General features: G+C 47.9%; 1 protein-coding gene across 5 annotated transcripts in view; it reads right to left on the bottom strand.

The window, feature by feature from the left end:
- Positions 1-2,476: 2,476 nt before the first annotated feature.
- The window catches only part of Nod1 (nucleotide binding oligomerization domain containing 1), a 53,034-nt gene continuing 36,544 nt past the window's right edge, over positions 2,477-18,966 (bottom strand). For 4 of the 5 annotated variants that reach the window (XM_027429675.2, XM_027429674.2, XM_027429673.2 and 1 more), the window contains 7 exons: positions 18,648-18,731; positions 16,973-17,056; positions 14,215-14,298; positions 13,389-13,472; positions 11,291-11,374; positions 6,244-6,327; positions 2,477-3,524 (listed from right to left, as the gene is read on the bottom strand). In XM_027429675.2, coding sequence (XP_027285476.1) covers positions 3,452-3,524; positions 6,244-6,327; positions 11,291-11,374; positions 13,389-13,472; positions 14,215-14,298; positions 16,973-17,056; positions 18,648-18,731 — 577 coding nt within the window. In that variant the 3' untranslated portion in view covers positions 2,477-3,451. Of the gene's footprint in view, positions 3,525-6,243; positions 6,328-11,290; positions 11,375-13,388; positions 13,473-14,214; positions 14,299-16,972; positions 17,057-18,643; positions 18,732-18,966 lie in introns of those variants that run through there. The other variant, XR_004770981.1, reaches the window with a different exon arrangement.

Genomic DNA, 18,966 nt, shown 5'->3' with positions numbered 1-18,966 from the left:
TCATGGCTCTCCCCACTCTGCCACAGCCTGCCCGGTGCAAGTTAAAAAGACAAAAACAAAACAAACAACAAAGAACAGAACATGAGTCTAGGTCTGCACCATAGTGCTGTTTCTCTGCAGTGGAGACATGGCCACCAGCTGTAGTCAGCAAGTCCACACTTGGGCTGCAGCGCCCTTCCGTAACTCTGGTGAGGACTAGCTGCTGTCTTCGTTGGCAGAGCTAGGGTATTTCAGGAAGACTGATGTCCAGCATTATTGGGGAGGGGATGAGAGCATGACTGTCCTGTTTGACTTTGCTGCGAGGCCCAGGAGATGGGAAGTCAGGTTTGTGGGAACTGGTGCCACTGAGTGGGGACCCTGTGCCCGCACTGCTGAGTGCCCTCCGTGACCTCCGTGACCTCCCTCCCTCCTCCTAGCAGTTACCCTCCTCAGTTACAACTCTTAGGTTCTCCTTTTTCAAGGAGGAAATCAAGATTCCAGCAGTCTTATGCCTGGCACACAGTCACCAGGCAGGCTGTGGCTAGAGGGTGCTGCTAGAGGGTCCCTAGAGGTCACTGGCCCCCAGCATAGCCTATTCAGTGAGTTCCAGGCCAATGAGAGACCCTGTCTCAAAAACAAGGTGCATAGCACTTGAAGAACAAGTCCTCAGACTTCTACATTCACACATGCACACATACACAATAAGTATTTTTTTTAAGAGAAAAGTTCCAGAGAACACAACTGTGAAAGATGGGAACTGTGGGTTTTTTTTTTTCCTCCTTAAATCAGCCAGAGCATCCTATGGAAATAGAGTATATTCAAATTCATATAGAAAATTTCCATTGTCATTTATGTTTGAAAGGGAAATAAATTCTGGGGATGAAACCCAAGACTTTGTACCTCCTGGGGAAGTCTTTCCATGCAGCTTAGTCTGGCCTTGAACTCATGGTCCTACCTCAGCCTCTTCAGTGCTAGGATTACAGGGATGAGCCACTGGAAGACCCATTTTCCTTTCCCTGGATTATGTGGTGCCTCTACCTACCTGCAGACTCAAAACCTCTGCTATAAGTAGGGAGCTGCTTTCCTTTTCTGAGAAAGCCGAGCCCTCCTTTTGCCACCAGGAGGACTGAAGAAGGATAGGCTTGAACTCCAAACCCACACACATGCCCAGGCGCTCCAGGTCACAGTTCTGATAGCCACGAGGGCAATAATGAGTACATTTTAGCCTCTCAAGGGTTTCACTTTGGCTGTCAAATAAATCTAGGCTTTGTCCCAGAGAAGTTCTTGTAAGACGTGGTGAGTGTGCAGCCTGTTGCAAGCATCACTGATCTGCAGCATGCCACTGCTTCCTGTACTTCTGGTAGATTCCTCTCAATCTGGCTAGGGGAATGTTGCCACCCCTGAGGGGGAGTATTAAGTGGATACTGTGGCCTGTAGTGGGGAGGGGTGGGAATCCCCACAGTAGTGCTTTTAAGGGAACTGCCCTTATGGGTTTGGCAGCCCCTGCAGTACTACCCCGAACTTCCTCACCTTCACCCTTCCTTTCAAGCTGCCACACAAAACCAAACTCCGGGACCAAAAGATGAAGCCGGAGGGTACCCTGAACTGTCTCTGGCTAATCCTATTGGCTCAGTGCCTCTTGCTTGTGCCTCTTGCCACAAGCTCACCTGGCCTTCCACCCAGCACTGAGCACCTAAAGACAGTAGTAAATCTGGCCTGCAGAACCTGTAACACAAGAAATAAAAGGACCCAGTGACTGATATTGGGGTTCAAGCTTCAAGCTGAAGATCAGAAAAGCAAAGCAGCCAAGCCACTAGCTCTCACCTGTAGCTCAGGCTGAAAGGGCTGATCCACAAACAAGCTCTTCACCAAGCCTCAAACTGCTGCCTCTCCTCAGTGTGGTTGGAGAACTAAAAAGCCTCTCTGAGACCTTGCTTCTATCTTATATACGTCCCTAATGTTGGGATTAAAGGTGTGAGCTATAATTCTCTTTTAGACTGATTCACTCTTGTGTAGATTTGGGTGGCCTTGCACTCACAGAGATCCATCTACCTCTTAATCCTGAGTCCTCCAAGCTTCTGGCTGTTGGGATTAAAGGTGGGTATCACCACTGCCTGATTGCTATAGCTCCAGGCTGACTCTGCTTTTCTGAATCCTCAGTCAAGTTTCAATAAATCATAAACAATACATCACCACAAGAACCTGCTGTATGTTAGTGATGGTGTGACATGGGGTCTGCTCCACCCCTACATGCCCATGTGTCCTGACTCAGGACAGCAACTGGATACTGCCTCCACTTTTCTTGTTCCTTGGTGGATAGTGAAATCTGGGAAGGATCAAGTTGGTGCCACCTCTGGCTTCTGTTTATCTGCCTTCTGTAAAGCATGACACCCCAGAACACCCACTGCAGTGATCCAGGCTGAGGCTGAAGGCTCATAGCTTTCCTTCCAGGCAAAGCCCCTTCAGAAACCCCCAGATTTAGCCATTAGAGACAGTGAGCATTTTCAATATTTTATTAACAAATGAGGTGGCAAAAGAGCATGTTATCTGGCAACATCCCCAACCATCCGGCCCACCATGGTGGTGGGTATGTGCCATGCTTTCTAGTCGAGCTATCAGCCAGTCTGAGTCTGGGCTGTGCTCAGTCACCATCCAACTGCTGAGGGCATGGAGATACTTCCTGCTCACAGGCAAAGGAGAGTTCTGCTTGGGATCTCAGGACCATTGAGGCAAGCCATGCTGCTGTGGAGGATGGGAACTGATTCTCCCTCCTGGAGCAGGTGGAGATAGGTAAAAACTCTGGGTGGGACCTCAGTACTCTTAAGACATAAAGTTCCTCAGAGACTGATTTAGAGGGCGTCCTCTGACTCTCATTTGCAGCCAAGGAGAATCCAGAACTGAAACCAAAGTCTGTGATGAGCCCTTGACAACCAGCTCGGTGTGGGCCCTTTGATGAGCCCTCTCCACAGTGGGCATACCTCAGTAACCACGGCTGTGAGGAAGAAACAGATGTACAGTGTGGGGTTCTGAGGAGAGGAAGGAGGTTTCAAGATAGTTGTGTGGTCACCCGGTGCCTTCTTTCCGAAAAGTTGCTGTCGGCTCTGCCCAAGTCCCCAGCTCTTTCCTGAAGGTGACATTGGTCCCATGAGTCCTTCTTCAGGCAGGCATCTGTGGGAGCTGAAGTTGGTCCCCTGTGCTTCTCATTCCTTCATCTTCAGACATCATTGCGTATATGCAAGGACAGCTCTTCATATAGAAAATACCTTGCTGGTTTTGAGTGGTGATGGTGGCTCCTAAGACACTCTACTCCTGCCGTGTCCCAGCCACAGCTCGGGTGCTGCCAGTGTGAGCATCTGCAGGGGAGGGCTCCTGACAGTCCCCTTGCTGCAGGCCCTGCATAGCATCCGTGTCCCCGCTGACTGCACAGCGCTGTCTGTGGCTGGGGAGCAAAGACTCAGCCCAGGAATGGCCATCAGAAACAGATGATACGCTTCTCGTTTTCAAAGACCTTGGCCTCCTCCTGATTGATTAAGTTTCCATTGAGACTAGCGAAAAGGAGAAAAGGCACATTTTACACAAAGTGTTACAGAATATTGTCCATCCCTTCCCAAGAAGTGACCCCACACGCTGTGTGCCTCATAAGGTTAATACCAGTCTTCTCCAGCTGCCCTTGCTCTATTTACTGGACCTCACTGGGCCCACTAGCAGCTTCTATCAGCCCAAGTTTAGTGACATTTCCAGGTTTCACCTTCCTTCTGAGCCTTCATCGGCTTTTGCTCTCTTGACTTTGTCTTCCCAGAAGCACTGTGTCCTCTCTCATGGACTCTGGTTTTTCTCCTGTCTCTGGTTATGTTCTTGGCCTGCTCTCTCATGCTCTCATCTTTAGTACTGGCCTCCTCCGAGGCGGGGGACCAACTGGGCCCTTAGCTCCTGGCCTCTTTTCTCGCCTCAGTCAGGTGAGCTGGGCAAGCTTCCTCCTGACCTCTTTCTCTGGATGTCTTCATACACTTCACAGTTGCCACAGCAGCCCAGAGTTCCCAGCTCAGTTAAATAGTCCCTCCCTCCTTCCAGCTGTCAGGTCCCCAAGGCCTGCCTCCGTCTTGCTAGTTCTCTCATGAAGTTCTATGTTATTTCCTAAGCAGTGCCGGCATGGCACTCTGACCCTCTGTTGCCCTAATCCCACCAGAGTGCTCTGAGTGGCCGGGGCCTTCTTTGGGCACAGCAGGGTCTTACTGACTGTTCCAGCAGGGGTACTCTGGCCTGGCCACATCCGCTTTCTCTTCACACCCTTCACTAGATTTCTCCTGCTTTCAGTATAAAGGTTGAAGTACACCATCTGACTGCCAGACCTCTCCTGCCTAGGCTCTTCCCATCTCCTCCGCCCCCTCCTGCTCCTCTCCCACAACACCCGAGTCGATGGCACACCAACTTACTGTGGATTGTTTTGAGACAGAGTGTATTAGCTGCTTTTTCTGTTGTGTGACAAAGACAACTTAGGAAGGAAGGAAGGAAGGAAGGAAGGAAGGAAGGAAGGAAGGAAGGGTTTATTTTAACATGCAGTTTGTGGGCAAAAAGACATGGTGACCGGGCATGAGGCAACTTGTCACCTTGCATCTGCAGTCAGGAAGCAGTGAGACATGAGCACTGGCACTCTGCGCTCTCTCTCTCTCTCTCTCTCTCTCTCTCTCTCTCTCTCTCTCTCTCTCTGATTGTGTGTCTGTCTGTCTGTCTGTCTGTCTGTCTGTCTGTCTGTCCATCTGTCTGTCTACCTATTTGTCTATCCTTCAGCCTGAGGTCGCAGCCCATGGGATGGTGCCTCCCACACTTAGCATGTGCCTTCCACACTACTTAACTCAACCAAAACAGACATGCCCAGAGATTTCCCTCGCAGGTGATTGTAGGTCCTTTCAAACTGACAGCCAATATTAATCACCACACAAGGGCCCCTTTATATAGCCCAGGCTGGCCATGACGCTTCTGCCTCAGTTTCCCTGTAGATCAAGCTAGTCTCAAACATCAGGCCATAGTACCCCTTCTGGAATGCTGGGGTTAAATGCATATGCCATGATATCTGGCTATTTGTAGTTCTTGGTGGACACTCTTTCAAACTCTAAGCCTTCATGTGTGCCCTTCTCCAACACGTAGCACTTTCAGACCTACTCCAACTTTTCAATTCCCATCCTTCCTTGGTGGCTTAGTCTAAAGTCTCTTCTTCCTTAGGAAGCCTGCCCTGTGTCCAACCCATTCCTTGCCTTGCCTGATCCTGCAGCTTCCATGGTTACACTTGACTATTTCCCCCTCTGTGCTCCTCCCTGACCTCAGAGTGAGCCCATGAGGACAGTTCATGTGTGTTCACCATTGGATTCTTAGCAGCAGCCCAAGGCTGGCATTCCAGCTCATGTTATTCACTGATGATTGGAGACACAGCACCAGTGCCTGGGAATCTCAGGAGGTAGGCCTGCTCCTAAGGCACTAGTCAGAACTCCTCACAGAAAGCTTGGTCTTAGCACAACTGCCACATTATTCTCTGTTGGGGTGGGCTCTAATCTCAGTGACAGCCTTCTTCATAAATGTTTGGCTATGTGTAAGAGCCACACTCTATGTGATGGTCAACTCAAAAGGATCTAGAATTACCTAAGAGGCAACATTCTCAAACCAGCATTTAAACAAACTCGTCTATGTGCACACCTCAGGCAAGGTGGGTGAGATAGCTCATACTCTGCTGGTACCCTGTCCTTCTTGGTTTCACTTCAAAATAATGCTGGCTGAAGGCCCTGGAATAGTTTGTGATTCAGTGGCATTTCCAAGGCAAAGCCAAGAACACCTTTCAGGAATGGGGAGGTCTATAGCTCAGTAGGTCTTGGGGCTTGAAATTCTTTTCCCCACTCACACGGAAGAAAGTGGTAAATGGTATCCACCCCCTAAACTTGGTGCTTCATTTCCTGGTGAGGCTGCTCCATTAGCCTCAGAGAATCCATGGCACTGTGTCCTCACCAAGAATTTCTTCTGCCCACTGCAAGCTTCCACGGATCACACTGGGAGGGAAACCCTCAGGGCTGGGTTCCAGGACACATTTCCAGAGTTCCCGTGAGTATTCAGACCAGGCAAACAAGAGCTTTAGAGAGCTGGGGTTCCTCCTCCCCACATTGTCCTCACAGGCAAGAAGAAAGTGGAACGGGACTCCATGACCCCATAAAGTGGTCAGTGGCACTTACTCAGGGACCACGAGACTGAGTGCTATGACGTGAGCATGCATGACCTTACCAAATCTCTGTTATGGTGGAGTTCTTCTGCAGTGCCTCAGCCAGCTGGGCTGTCCCCTTGACTGTGATATGATTCTGAATAAGCCTGAAAGGAGAGTACACCTGTGTCAACACAGAAGGCTGGGTCAACCTGGATCCTGTGGGGTCAGACTTAGGTGGCAATAGCATCCCCATACGTCCTCATTGGACTAACAGTGCCTCAGATACATGAGAACAATGAACAGCCCTGAAAATCTTTAATGCTTGTCTTTTACACAGTGGTTGTGATGTATTCATACTCATACATAGCATAATTGTAAACAGATCTCTCTCTCTCTCTATCTCCCCCACCCCATGTGTCCTTCATTGCTGGGATCCCCAACCCAAAAGGATTGGAGACCACCAATCTGAACACCAAGAACATGCAGTCTGCCATCTCCTTCCACATGGTTAGACAAAGGCAGGGCAGAATTTAAGAGTTTTGGTATTTAAGTTTAGAATTTAAAGTCGCTACCAACTTGTCATCAATTCTTTGGGAACCCAAAGGCTTGTAAGATGGTGACAGTTCCTCCCAAAAGTCTAGAAAGGTGGGCAGGGAAAGGGTTCTGCTGTGGCTGTCACTCATGGTACAGTGACACAGCAATGATGAACAGGGCTTCACAAAGGATGTGTGCTGCAGACAAGACATGAGCCAAGTCAAACAAAGTACATGCAAGGCTGGGGAGATAATCACTGCCCAGAGCCCTGGTCTGCAATCTGGAACTCTGGCTTTAAGGCTGGAGATCTGGCCTGGAGCCTGGAGCCCCAGCTTGAAGGCTAGAGCCCTGGTCTGAAGCCTGGAGCCCTGGTCTGTAGCCTGGAGCCCTGGCCTGATGCCTGGAGCCCTGGTCTGAAGGCTGAAACCCAGGCTTGATGCCTGGAGCCCTGGTCTGCAGCCTGGAGCCCTGGCCTGATGCCTAGAGCCCTGGTCTGAAGCCTGGAACCCAAGCCTGATGCCTGGAGCCCTGGCCTAAGGCTGGAACACTGGTCTGTAGCCTGGAGCCCTGCTCTGCAGCCTGGAGCCCTGGCCTGATGCCTGGAGCCCTGGTCTGAAGCCTAGAACCCAAGCCTGATGCCTGGAGCCCTGGCCTAAGGCTGGAACACTGGTCTGTAGCCTGGAGCCTTGGTCTGCAGCCTGGAGCCCTGACCTGATGCCTAGAGCCCTGGTCTGAAGGCTGGAACACTGGTCTGTAGCCTGGAGCCCTAGTCTGATGCCTGGAGCCTTGGTCTGCAGCCTGGAGCCCTGGTCTGAAGCCTGGAGTCCTAGCCTGAAGGCTGGAACACTGGTCTGCAGCCTGGAGCCCTGGGTTACATCCTGTACTCTGTCCTACAACCTGGAACCTGGTTCTGTAGCAATGCTTTCACCCAACCAGAAAATAAATTCAGAAAGAGGTTAGGATGTGTCTACATTGTATCAGGGACTCTCTTCTTCACCAGGCTGTGGGCACATGAAGCTACTGATAACCCCAAGTCTTAGAAATTCTGGATACTAACCCATGAAGAAGCTTCTGCAGGAAGGCAAGGGCTCTGCTAGCAGGGTGGATAAGAGCTTAGAGACAGCAGGAGCCAGCCTCCCCTTACAAAGGTAGTGTAGCAATGTGGTCAGAGGCTTCTCCCATCACCCTGCTGTTTAGCTACAGAGCACTGATGAGCCTCCTGTGTCCCTGTGTCTCACCTGTAGGATGAAATAACTTGTACAAGATTGCTCTGCATGCTTGGTATGTGCCATTTCAGGAAAAGAATGAACATAGTGACCAGAGGGACAAAGCTCTCCTCAACATTGTACTGTGAGATGCATAATAAGCTCTAGGCCAGCCTGAACTATGGGATAAGAGCCTGCTTCAAACAAGCAAACAAAAAACAAAATAAAATAACAAAATATGTGAGAAGAAAACTAGAAGAAGAAGCACACCTAGTGTACTAGAGAGAGCTGGCAGAACTGGGCACATCTGGCTGCCACAGCCCTACCTTCAGTCAGGGCAGCATGGCTGTGCATCAGCTCTCCAGGCCTCTCAGGCTCTGCAACCTGGAGGACCTAGCACCCAGAGATGGAAACAGGGGAAATCTGAAGATTAAAGAGAAAAGGAAGAAAGGAAAAAACTGACTTTTTTTTTTCAGAAATTGACAAAGTGATTCTAAATTCAAATGCAAGGGACTCAGAAGAGCCAAAACTGTCTTGAGAAAGAACGAAATTGATTACAAAAGAACAGTGCATCCAGACATGGTGATGTATGCCTGTAATCTCAACACTTAGGAAACTGATGCAAGAGGATCCTGGGCTTGAGACCAGACTGGTCCACATAAGGAGGTTCTGGTATAAGAATAGACATGCAGAATGACAGGCTAGAATCTGTCTGAACATGTAATCAACTGTTGGACAAGCATGTCGTGAATTTGATGGAGTCTGCACAGCAGATGCTCCTACACAACTGGATGACCACATGAAAATGATGAAAACAGATTTCTGCCTCATACCGTATTCTAAAGTGAAATCAAAATGGGGGGCCTTGGGAGATGGCAAGTAAAATGCTCGATACTCAAGTATGAGGACCCCGTTTACATCCCTGTCACTCATATAAAGAGAGGTTTTCTGGGACTTGAGGGTGCCAGTCTAGCCAAATCAGTGAGCTCTAGGTTCGAGGGAATATTTTGTCTTAAAAAATAAGGTGGAGAATAATTGCGGGGTGTTGGTGGTGCACGCCTTTAATCCTAGCACTTGGGAAGCAGAGGTAGATGGATCTCTGAGTTCAAGACCAGCCTGGTCTACAAGAGCTAGTTCTAGGACAGCCTCCAAAATCATGAAAAACAAAAAAAAAACAAAAAAAACAAAAAAAGTGGAGAATAATCAAGAAAGACACACACACACACACACACACACACACACACACACACACACCTCAAAATGTTCACAACTGTCTACCTAATTTGGGAGGAAAACTAAAGGGAATAACAAAATGTACATTTAAATCTGTGTGACCTTGGGTTAGGCAATATTTGATCAAGTAAAATCTCTCAAACAGCTACAGAAAAGGTAGGCAAATTAGGCTTCATCCAAACCAAAAATGACATCACTATTAGGGAGTGAAAAGTCCAGGGAAGGAGAAGATGCCTGCAAACCTATATACAAAGTGTCTAGTACACAGAATCAGGCATTCTTAGAGCTCAACAATAAGTAGACAAATGACCCAACTTTTAAATGACCCAAGGGTGTGCCTTTGCTTCAAAGGCAGGTGACCAGGAAGAGAGGTGTGGTGATAGTTTGTTTATGATCTAACAAATAAAGGTTGCCTGAAGATCAGAGTGCAAAGCTGGCCACACTAGTTAGCCATAGAGGCCAGGCATATACACCTTTAACCCCTGCACTCAGGAGACAGAAGCAGACAGATCTCTGTGAGTTCAAGGCCACCCTGGGCTATATGAAATTGATTCTGTCTGAAAGAGAAACAGCTCACAGCAAGTTGATCCCAGCATTTGGGTCACACACCTTGGTGAGATACAATACTGTTTGTAGTGGGTAACCCTTAGTGTAGTTTTATAACTGGTCGGTGTGCTGAGAACAAGTGGCTGCTAAGTGCTCAGCCCTAAATAGAGCATACATACTGTCCCTCTGAGGCTTAGGGACCATCTTGGTCAGAGAGAGTGTAAGAGCTGGAAGATGGAGAGTGGTGTTGTCCTCTGTATATGACATGGCTGTTTCACCCATGAACTCATAAGCTATGGCAAGCTTGTGTGGCACAAGACCCACACAAGACTGGACCATCAACATTCCATCGTGGAAGGAAAGGGTCTGAAAAGACCCTACCTCTCCCAAAGAAGCTGATACACAGGCAGCTAAGGGTTGCAGGGGAACAGAGAGTCATATTCCTCAGTGATGCAGCCAGTGTGCCCAACTCAAGTAAGCAACCCTCCACTAGTGTCCTTGACAGGAATCGTAATTAAACACAGAGGGACACACACACACACACATACCATGACACAAAAGGAGGAAGACTTGGGAAGAAGAGGTTCTCTGGGAATGAGAAGGAACAAGAGAGGATAATTGGCACTTTGCTCAAAGAACAATTTATATGTGTATCAAATTAAAAATAAACTACATGAAAAAAAGCAATCAAACAAACAAACCAATAAATGATTCACTTCAAAAAAGGAGAAGCAGCTTTGGGTGGGACTGGGAGAAAGTGACCCTCACAATGCTGCCTTCCATTTTGGAAAGCTGTGTGGCATTTCCCCAGAAAGTTAAACATGCTCACTCCCTATGCTATCAGCAAGTCTGTGCTTAAGTATGTACCCAAACAAGATAAAAGTGCACCCTTGCAAAAACATGTGTGAACACTCATGGAAGCATTAGTCAGAATAGTTAGGAAGAAGAAATGGTCCAATGTCTATCAACTGATGGTGAGCAAATGTCATATCTCCATCCCCTGGAATCCATGTGGCCTTAAAAGGCAAGGTAGTGCCGATTGATGCATGCCTGCCTTGCATGGGCTAACCTTGGAAGCTGTGCTAATGAACACAGATGAATGTCTACATTTATATGAATGCCCACCACAGAGACAAAAGTCAGAATTGTGTCACCAAGGAACAGAGATGGTAGAACAGGGCTTGGGAGACAAGCAGCAAACATGGTCTAGACCCACACAGATGTAGCAGTACAACTTTGTGATATAAAAAACCTCTAAACCTCCTTTTTTGTTTGTTTGTTTGTTTGTTTCTTTTCTTTTCTTTTCTTTTCTTTTCTTTTCTTTTCTTTTCTTTTGAGATAAGGTTTCTCTGTGTAGCCCTGGCTGTCCTGGAACTTACTCTGTAGGTCAGGCTGGTCTCCAACTCAGAGCTATCTGGCTGCCTCTGCCCTTCCTGAGTGCTGGGATTAAAGGCATGCACCAATACTACCCAGCAAAAAAGCAAACAAACAAAAACCTTGACCAAACAAAACTCCTCCAAACTTTCAAAGGTTGAATGCTGTGCTGTGTAGATTTTATCACAAGGACTATCCATGGAAGCAGAGTCCAGGCTCTGGCCCCATGAGTTACCATAAATGCCTCAGCGTCTGGTTGACTTTCAGCATCTCAGCGAAGCACTCTGCGGCCTCATCATTAAGTTCATTTTTTGTCAGCCTAGAAGAAAGGAAATGTTGAGTCAGGAGTGCTGATGGACAGATGTTGTTTGTGAGTTCACAGAGTCTGTTTGGGGCCTTCCCTCCAGCCCTGGATCACATGCTGAGGGCCAGGCTCCCAGTCTACACTGAAACCCTGCATATATCATGGCAGGTAAACTCGTACAAGAGCACTAGCTTCCAGTCAATCCTTTCCTGAGCTCTGTTTCCTGCCTTCATTCCTTCAGTGTAGTTGCCCACCCAGACAGAGCCCTTGGATTTTGTTTGTTTGTTGAGACAGGGTTTTTCTATGTAAGAGTCCTGACTCTCCTAGAACTCACTTTGTAGACCAGATTGACGCGAACTCACTGAGATCCACCTTCCCCTGCCTCTCAAGTGCTTGGATTAAAGGTATGTACTACCACTGTCCTTGGATTTTATAGAAGAGATGGCCCTACAATACAAGGAATCCCAGGTCAGTGTCCAGCCCCTGAACCTCTGAATGCCACTGGCAGCACACTGCCCGGGTCAGGATGGAGACCTGGAAAAGCCCTGCATGATGAACCATTCTCAGCTGTGCTCTGAGGCTACTGTGAAGGACAAGGACTCCATGACAAACTCAGGGAGCCTCTTGATTGCTCTAAACCCAGCAGCCGATGGGACAAAGCACTAAAGCTCCCAGATGTCAACAGCTCTTGCTCCAATGGTTGAAAGAATAAGAAGACTGACCTAGAACTAGCACTGTTTAAAAGATCATTCTTTGCAAGGCAGTTTGGACGCATCTCCCCCAATCTTAAATGTATTTCATTTTAAGATGAAAGTCATCAGACTAGAAATTCACCCTGACGTTGCAAGATGGTCATCAGAGCTAAGAAAAGAGGCATCTGTAATTAGACACAGGGGGATCTTGAGTTTGAGGCCAGCCCAGGTAACTTAATGAGACTATTTCAAAATTTAAAAAAGACTTTAAGGACTGCAAATATGCACAGTTTCAGAGTTCTTGTCCAGCATGCCCAAAGCCCTAAGTTTGAACCTCAGTGCTGAAAAGGAAAAAAGATGAGCAGCAAAGTGTCAGGCTGGTGTTAAACTTGCGATTCTCCGGCTTCAGCCTTTGAGTGCTGGAGCTACAGGTGTTCTCCACTACACTGGACATAACATGGGATTTTCAATAACTATGTGTAATGGCTTCTACTGATAGTCAACTTGCCAGGATCTACAATCACAGAGGAGATAAACCCCTGATGTGGGGAGTTCCTAGATCTGGTTATCTGAGGTAGATGTGGGTGGCATCATCCCAGGGGCCAAAACACCACAGTCAATCAAAAGGAGAAAGCAAATGGAGTATCAGTGCTCATCTCTCTGCTTCCTGACAGTGTGAGCGGATGTTTCGTGTTCCCGCTGCTCTGCCTTCCCCGTCGGGATGAATGGTAGCTTCAAACCGTGAGCCAGAGTAAATGCCTCTCTCCTGGAGATACTTTTGTCAGGCATATTCTCATAGCAGCAAGATAAGTAACTAATATTATGTTAGCAAGCTCTAATGAGCACTGGAGCCAAGAGGATGACACGTGGGGTAAGGCAACTTGCACACAAATAAAGATAAGGAAAAACAAAGGATTAAATGGCCTACCAGAAAGGTGGGAGTGACTAAAAACACCATGGGATAACATCCACTTAATAAATGTAAGGTTTCTACTGACAGGAGGCCATCTAGGGCATGGAAGCCAAATAGTGATGTGTGCACATGGAAAGAGGCAGCTGCATGGCAGTGCAAGAGGGGGCGTGCAAGAGGGGGTGTGGGCACTTTGAATAAGGTGCATGAAAGCTGGGCCTGGGTGAGAGTGTTTGGAGGGGACTTCTGGCACCTTCACGAAACTGAGGGTGACAAAACCTGCTTCATCTCTGTGTTAAACCCGGTGTGTGGAAATGGCTGGGGAAATTTAATTCTCCTTTATAATGGAGAAGCGCTTTTCAGTTTAGATTCCATAACCTTGGGACTAACGACCAGCCCAACCCTTGGAAATAACTCGAAGTGTTACCAGAATATTGTCAGAGTGGTGTTCTGCTTCAGGGCCTGCGCAAGGCTCTTCCCTCCCTCTGGGGAGATGCCATTGAATGCAAGACTAGGAAGACAAACACATGTGATGGATTAATTATTACAGGCACATCCACAGATGGCCTTGCCTCTCACACTCAGTCATCTGGGAAGTTTCTCTCTGGACACAGTCCCAGGCAGGAAGCAGAGTGCTTGGCCCATCAGCAGGTGCCTGGGCTTTGTTGCCTGGGAGTGTGAGGGCAGGCTTATGGCTATTTCTGAAAAGACCAGGTAGAAAACAAAGGCAGAACTCAGGGGTTTTCATATGAGCTGAAGGCCAAGGAATTCTGGTGCTCCCAAAGTGTGCCAGGCTCGTATGTGTGAGGCCATTCATGGGGCAGCTCAGATCATCTGAGTTTCAGAAGCCCATAACAAGACCTGGGACGGTCTCTTTGGCTACAGTCCTGGACCCCCTTTCCATGGTAGAACTGATAAAGACACCAAGGTGCTGGGATCAGGCCAGGGTGCAAATGGAAGGCTGTTCACTATCTGAGAAAGAGGAAGGGGCAGCAAAGGGGATAGTGTCCCTTTGGTTTTATTGGGATTTGAAAATTGCTCCCAGCCCCCTCCTCTGAGGGCACACATCAAGATGGCTGAGGGAGTGCACATGTCCCTGTTGTTCCCTGAGCTAAGTACCTCACTGTATGCCTCACACCCACTGAGAAAAACTTTAGCAAGAGAAGCCATGTGCCAATCAATCTTGCCAGCCACCCCACTCCCAACAGCCCCTCCCTGGGCCCCTGGAGCCCACATCTCAGAAGGCATGTTACCTGAGGTTGGACAGGCTGGGGTGGTCCCTCAATGCCTCGGCGAAGGCCTTTGCCCCTTCATCCCCGATCTGATTGCCCCACATCCTGAAAGCCGAGGCAAGAAATGGACGTTACACAGCCACACCTCTGTCTGATGTCAGCTGCCCCTCTTGATCATTCTTAACAGGCAACTAACTCCCAGAGGGGTGACCTTGGCCCCAGGCTGCAGCTGCACAAACAGCCTGCCCTGGGCTCCCACCTACAGTACAGACAGGCAGATCAGCAGGTTATATGGTATGAGACTAGCCTCTCTGAACTTGGCGAAGGCTCCAGTCTGAGACCCTCAGCCTTCAACTGCCCCCGAAAGGAACTCCTAGGCTACCCTGGCCTGAAAGCAGGGCTGTGCATAGGAGTTGGACTCCCACCCTGGATCAACAGAGGGCAAGCAAAGGGACCACCACTGTAGATGATTTCCGCCTCCCGGGAAGTCAAGGCCTGGGACTGTGGCTGAAACAATACTAGTCATCACCCTGCTTGTATGTGGCGAGGATGGTGCCTGCATCAACCTCTGCCGTTGGGAAGAGGAATGCCAATGCCTCCATCAGATGGACCTATAGGAAACTCTGTAAGGAACTTCCTTGACAGATGATTGATGTGGGAAAACCCAGCCCATTGTGGGCGGTGCCACCCTTGAGCAGGTGGTGCTGGGCTGTCTAAGAAGTGCGCAGGCCGAGCGAGACTTGGGGAGCTGAGGGAGCCAGGAAGCAGCATTTCTCCGTGGTTCAGTTCCTGCCTCCAGGTTCCTGCTTGAGTTCCTGCCCTGACTCCTCTTGATGATAGACCGTGGTGGGAAAATATAAGCCAAACAAGTCCTTCCCTCCGCAAGCTGATTTTGGCCATGGTCTTTATCACAGCAATAGAAAGCAAACTAAGACAGCCAACTGCTGTCTGTGCAGCCTTATATAAACATTAAAATGTCTTGGGCCTCAGTTTCCTTCTCTGTCAAATGGGTTAATGAGGGCATTCTTTGCAGAGTAGTGAAGAAGATGTTGTGATTTCATAGATGTGAGCGCTTAGAATAGCGCCTGGCCCAGAAGGGTGTGCTGTTCCCAGGAGGAAGAGGTCCTCTGTCGCCATGGAGCTGAACAATGTGCCCCGCCCACTGAGCTCTGCAGCAAGATCCAGCCGGTTGCTTTCAGGTGTGGGCTATGAGACCCCAGTTTTCAGTACTTTGCTGAGAAAATGTGTGCACAATACAATTGAGTGGCACCAATTTTGTAATAAAGTGTCAGACTATGACATGAGACTAAGTGAAGAATGAAGATAAAATTCTGTCCACATGGGTTGGTTTCTGCTATGTAAAAGGAGTCATAGGCGGACAGAAGAGAAAGAACTGAAAGGAGTTTACAGGATCTCAATGTCAAAGACAATTCTCTTATTTAAATAGCCCAGGTTGGCCTTGAACTTGATATACAGCAGAGGCTGATCTTGCCTTCACCCTCCAAGTTCCGAGAGTACAGACATGTCCTGCTATATCCAGCTTAAAGGCAATTCTGGGAAGACAATTTTTTACTATTGTTCAAATTCCCCATAGTTTCTCAAGAAAATCGCCTATGTTCTTTTTATACTCCAGGAAAAGTTACAATGCCACAAGGAGCCTTTTAACCACAGGAGACTCCACTCCTACCGTTAGGATGGCTGCTGTTCACAAAACAGAAAAAAAGCAAGGCTGGAGAAGAGGTGGAGAAAATGGAACCCACATGCACTGCTGGTGGGAGTGTAAAATTATGTGCTGCTCTGAGGAGCACTACGTGGGAGAAATCAGCAGAAGGAGTAGAGAGCTGGCTCTGAGGGTCAGACAACCTGGCTTTGATTCCCAGCACCCACATGGCAACTCACAATTATCTATAATGTTAGTTCCTGGGTATCAAAGCCCTTTTTGGCCTCAGTGACACTAGGCACGTGAGTGGTACACAAACATATATGCAGGCAAAGGACACACATCCATAAATTTTTAAATAAAAAATATAATGAACAAAGAAATCAAAAATTGAATCGACCTCCTACTGCAACCCAGTGGGAAGTTTAACCGCATTTGTACAACCCAAGATTCCAGTGACAGAGAAACCAATGAGCAAAATTAAGTGCAGATATCCAGATGAGAGTCAGTCTGAAAGGAAGGGAACTCTCATATGTGACAGCAGGAATGACCCCTGAGGCAGAATGAGCCTTGGGGGTGTCATGTTAAGTGAAATAAGACACCACAAAATAGCCTCTGCCGTGTATTCACTTTGGATTTGGATGCCTAGGAGTGGACAGCCAGAGCCTAGAAGCGCCTTGGACAAAGGTGGTGTAATGACTTTGTACCACTGAACTACATAATTAAACGTGGTAAAGGTGGCTGAGTTTATATCATGTGAATTGTACCATAATTTTTAATATGAAAAAAACCAAAGCTAACCAAGGATCGTAAATTCTTAAAACCAAGACTAACCCTTGGCAGTAGTGAACACACAGAGCTAGCTCCCATGTCCCAATCGCAATGACACTGACTTCAAAATAAGTAATTAAAAGTTTTTGCAGCCCCTATTGTCACTGCCTCTGGGACATTTTTCATGCAGAAGCCATCAGGGTCCAGCCCCAGGGTCCTTCTGGCACACGGATGTTCAGAAGAGCAAGTGCTCACATAGACAGCAGGCTGAATACACCGTGTGTGTGTGTGTGTGTGTGTGTGTGTGTGTGTGTGTGTGTGTCTGTGTAGGGGGTCCCTTCTACTTACCCAACATCAACGATGGAGGTGCTGTTCTTCACAGCCAGAGCCACACACTTTCCCCCCTCACCTGTTATTCTGTTTTTTCCCAGTCTGCAGAGAGAGACATGCATGGTTAGCCTCTGTATAGGGACTCCACAGTAGGCACCCTTCTTCCTGACACCGAGCCCACCCAGGCCTTTTTGCCAGTGTGATCTTGTTCCTGGCACACATATATTCATGTCTGGGGCCTTTATTCAGGGAGGAACCCACAGCCTGGGATCAGCCACCAGTGTCCACCCTAGGAGGTAGCCCATGCTCTCTGCTGGTGGCCAACCATTAGAGCATTTCCTGGGGTTCTCTGGGTGACCCCAGGACCATCCCTCACTTTAGCAGGCTCGAGAATGCTCATATTTATTGACAATGGTCAAGGTAAGTGTTTCCATTACCAGGAGAGCTGGATGATCTTCAGCCTGAAGGGTCACACCTACAATGGTGCCAAGGATCAAGCTCCCTGGGAGAAGAGGATCTTTCTCTGGTTTCCCAAAAAGGACAATAGATACAGCCCTTCCTTTCAGCCAGTAGTTAGGGAGATTAAAGTGCTAATTCCCCAATACCACCAACAGGCTGCTCTTCCACAAGCCGAGCCCCACCCTGGGTCATATTTCCACCACAAAATAAGCACACCTGGTCAGTTGGACCAGTATGGCCATGGTGCTGAGAGAGGCTTTAGGGTAAAGGAAAATGTGGTCCAGGTATTTAGTTTTTCATGTTTTTGCTTTTGCTTTTGTCTTACTTTTTATTGCTGATATAAGACATCATGACCAAGGCAACTTGTAGATGAGTTTATTGGGGCTTATCATTTCAGAGGGTGGGTCCATGGACATCATGACTCACAGCATGCAGGCAGGCTTGGTGCTGGAGCAGTAACTGAGAATTTACCTCTTGATCCATAATCAAGAGGCAAAAAGAGAGATACTGGGAATGATGGGGGCTTTTGAAGCCTCAAAGCCTGCCCCCAGTGTCTTGCTTCCTCCAACAAGGCTGTACCTTCCAATCCTTCACAGATAGTTCTGTCAACTAGGGACCAAGAATTCAAACACATGAGCTCATGGAGGCCATTCTCATTCAAACCACCTGAGCTTTCACTCAGCTCATACATAGTCTAGTGGGAGACAGATACCACACAAATGACAGTACTGTGATGAAAAATCCTAACTGGGAAGATATGAGACATGTCTCAAAAATCAAAATAAGCCCAAAGAAATGAACAAATTATCCTAAGTACTATAAAGCGGAAGGGCAGATTGCTAAGAGTGAGAACATTAGGAGGGCTCTGTTTAATATTCTGGAGTAGCTAATAAGAACTCTAAAGCAGTGGTGGTTCCCGGCCTTCCTAATGCTGTGACCCTTTAACGTAGTTCCTCATGGTGTGGTGACCCCAACCACAAAATTCTTTTCATTGCTACTTCATAACCGTAACTTTGCTACTGTTATAGATCATAATGTAAACACTTGTGTTTTCCAGTTTTTTTTTGGGGGGGGTCACTGTTCTAGAAGAAGCTGACCTTTAACCTGGTCTGAATTTGAAGAAGGAAGAAGTAGCAGTCGTGAAACCTAAGGAAGGGATGAGGTGATCAGGTGATCCAGGTATTTGTAAAAAGGGAAACTTCTAAGAGTCCCCGCCCCTTGCCCACTTACTTACTTAAGGTGCGTGAGGCCTCTGCATTCATCCAGGATTTGGGCCACATACTTGGCTCCAATATCAGTGATCTGGTTGTTGTATAAACTTGGAGAGAAAGCACAGCCAGAGGCCTTTGTAAGTACTAGTGTCACACGAACACCTCCTCCTATAGTGAGAACATGCTGCCTACTAATGTCACTATCTAGGTTGAAAGGGGAACTCAGAGACCAGAGTTTGGGCTCCAAAGCCAGCTCCCTTATTTCCCTTCTGTGCTGAATCCATACACCTGTCACCCCATGGTCACAGGGACTATACGACACCATGCACAGCCCTAGCACAC

The sequence above is a fragment of the Cricetulus griseus genome, chromosome 8, assembly GCF_003668045.3.
Source record: "Cricetulus griseus strain 17A/GY chromosome 8, alternate assembly CriGri-PICRH-1.0, whole genome shotgun sequence".
In the NCBI taxonomy this organism is placed as follows: domain Eukaryota; kingdom Metazoa; phylum Chordata; class Mammalia; order Rodentia; family Cricetidae; genus Cricetulus; species Cricetulus griseus.
The sequence above is the reverse complement of the archived record's forward strand: the minus strand, read 5'-3'. Positions and strand labels throughout refer to the sequence as shown.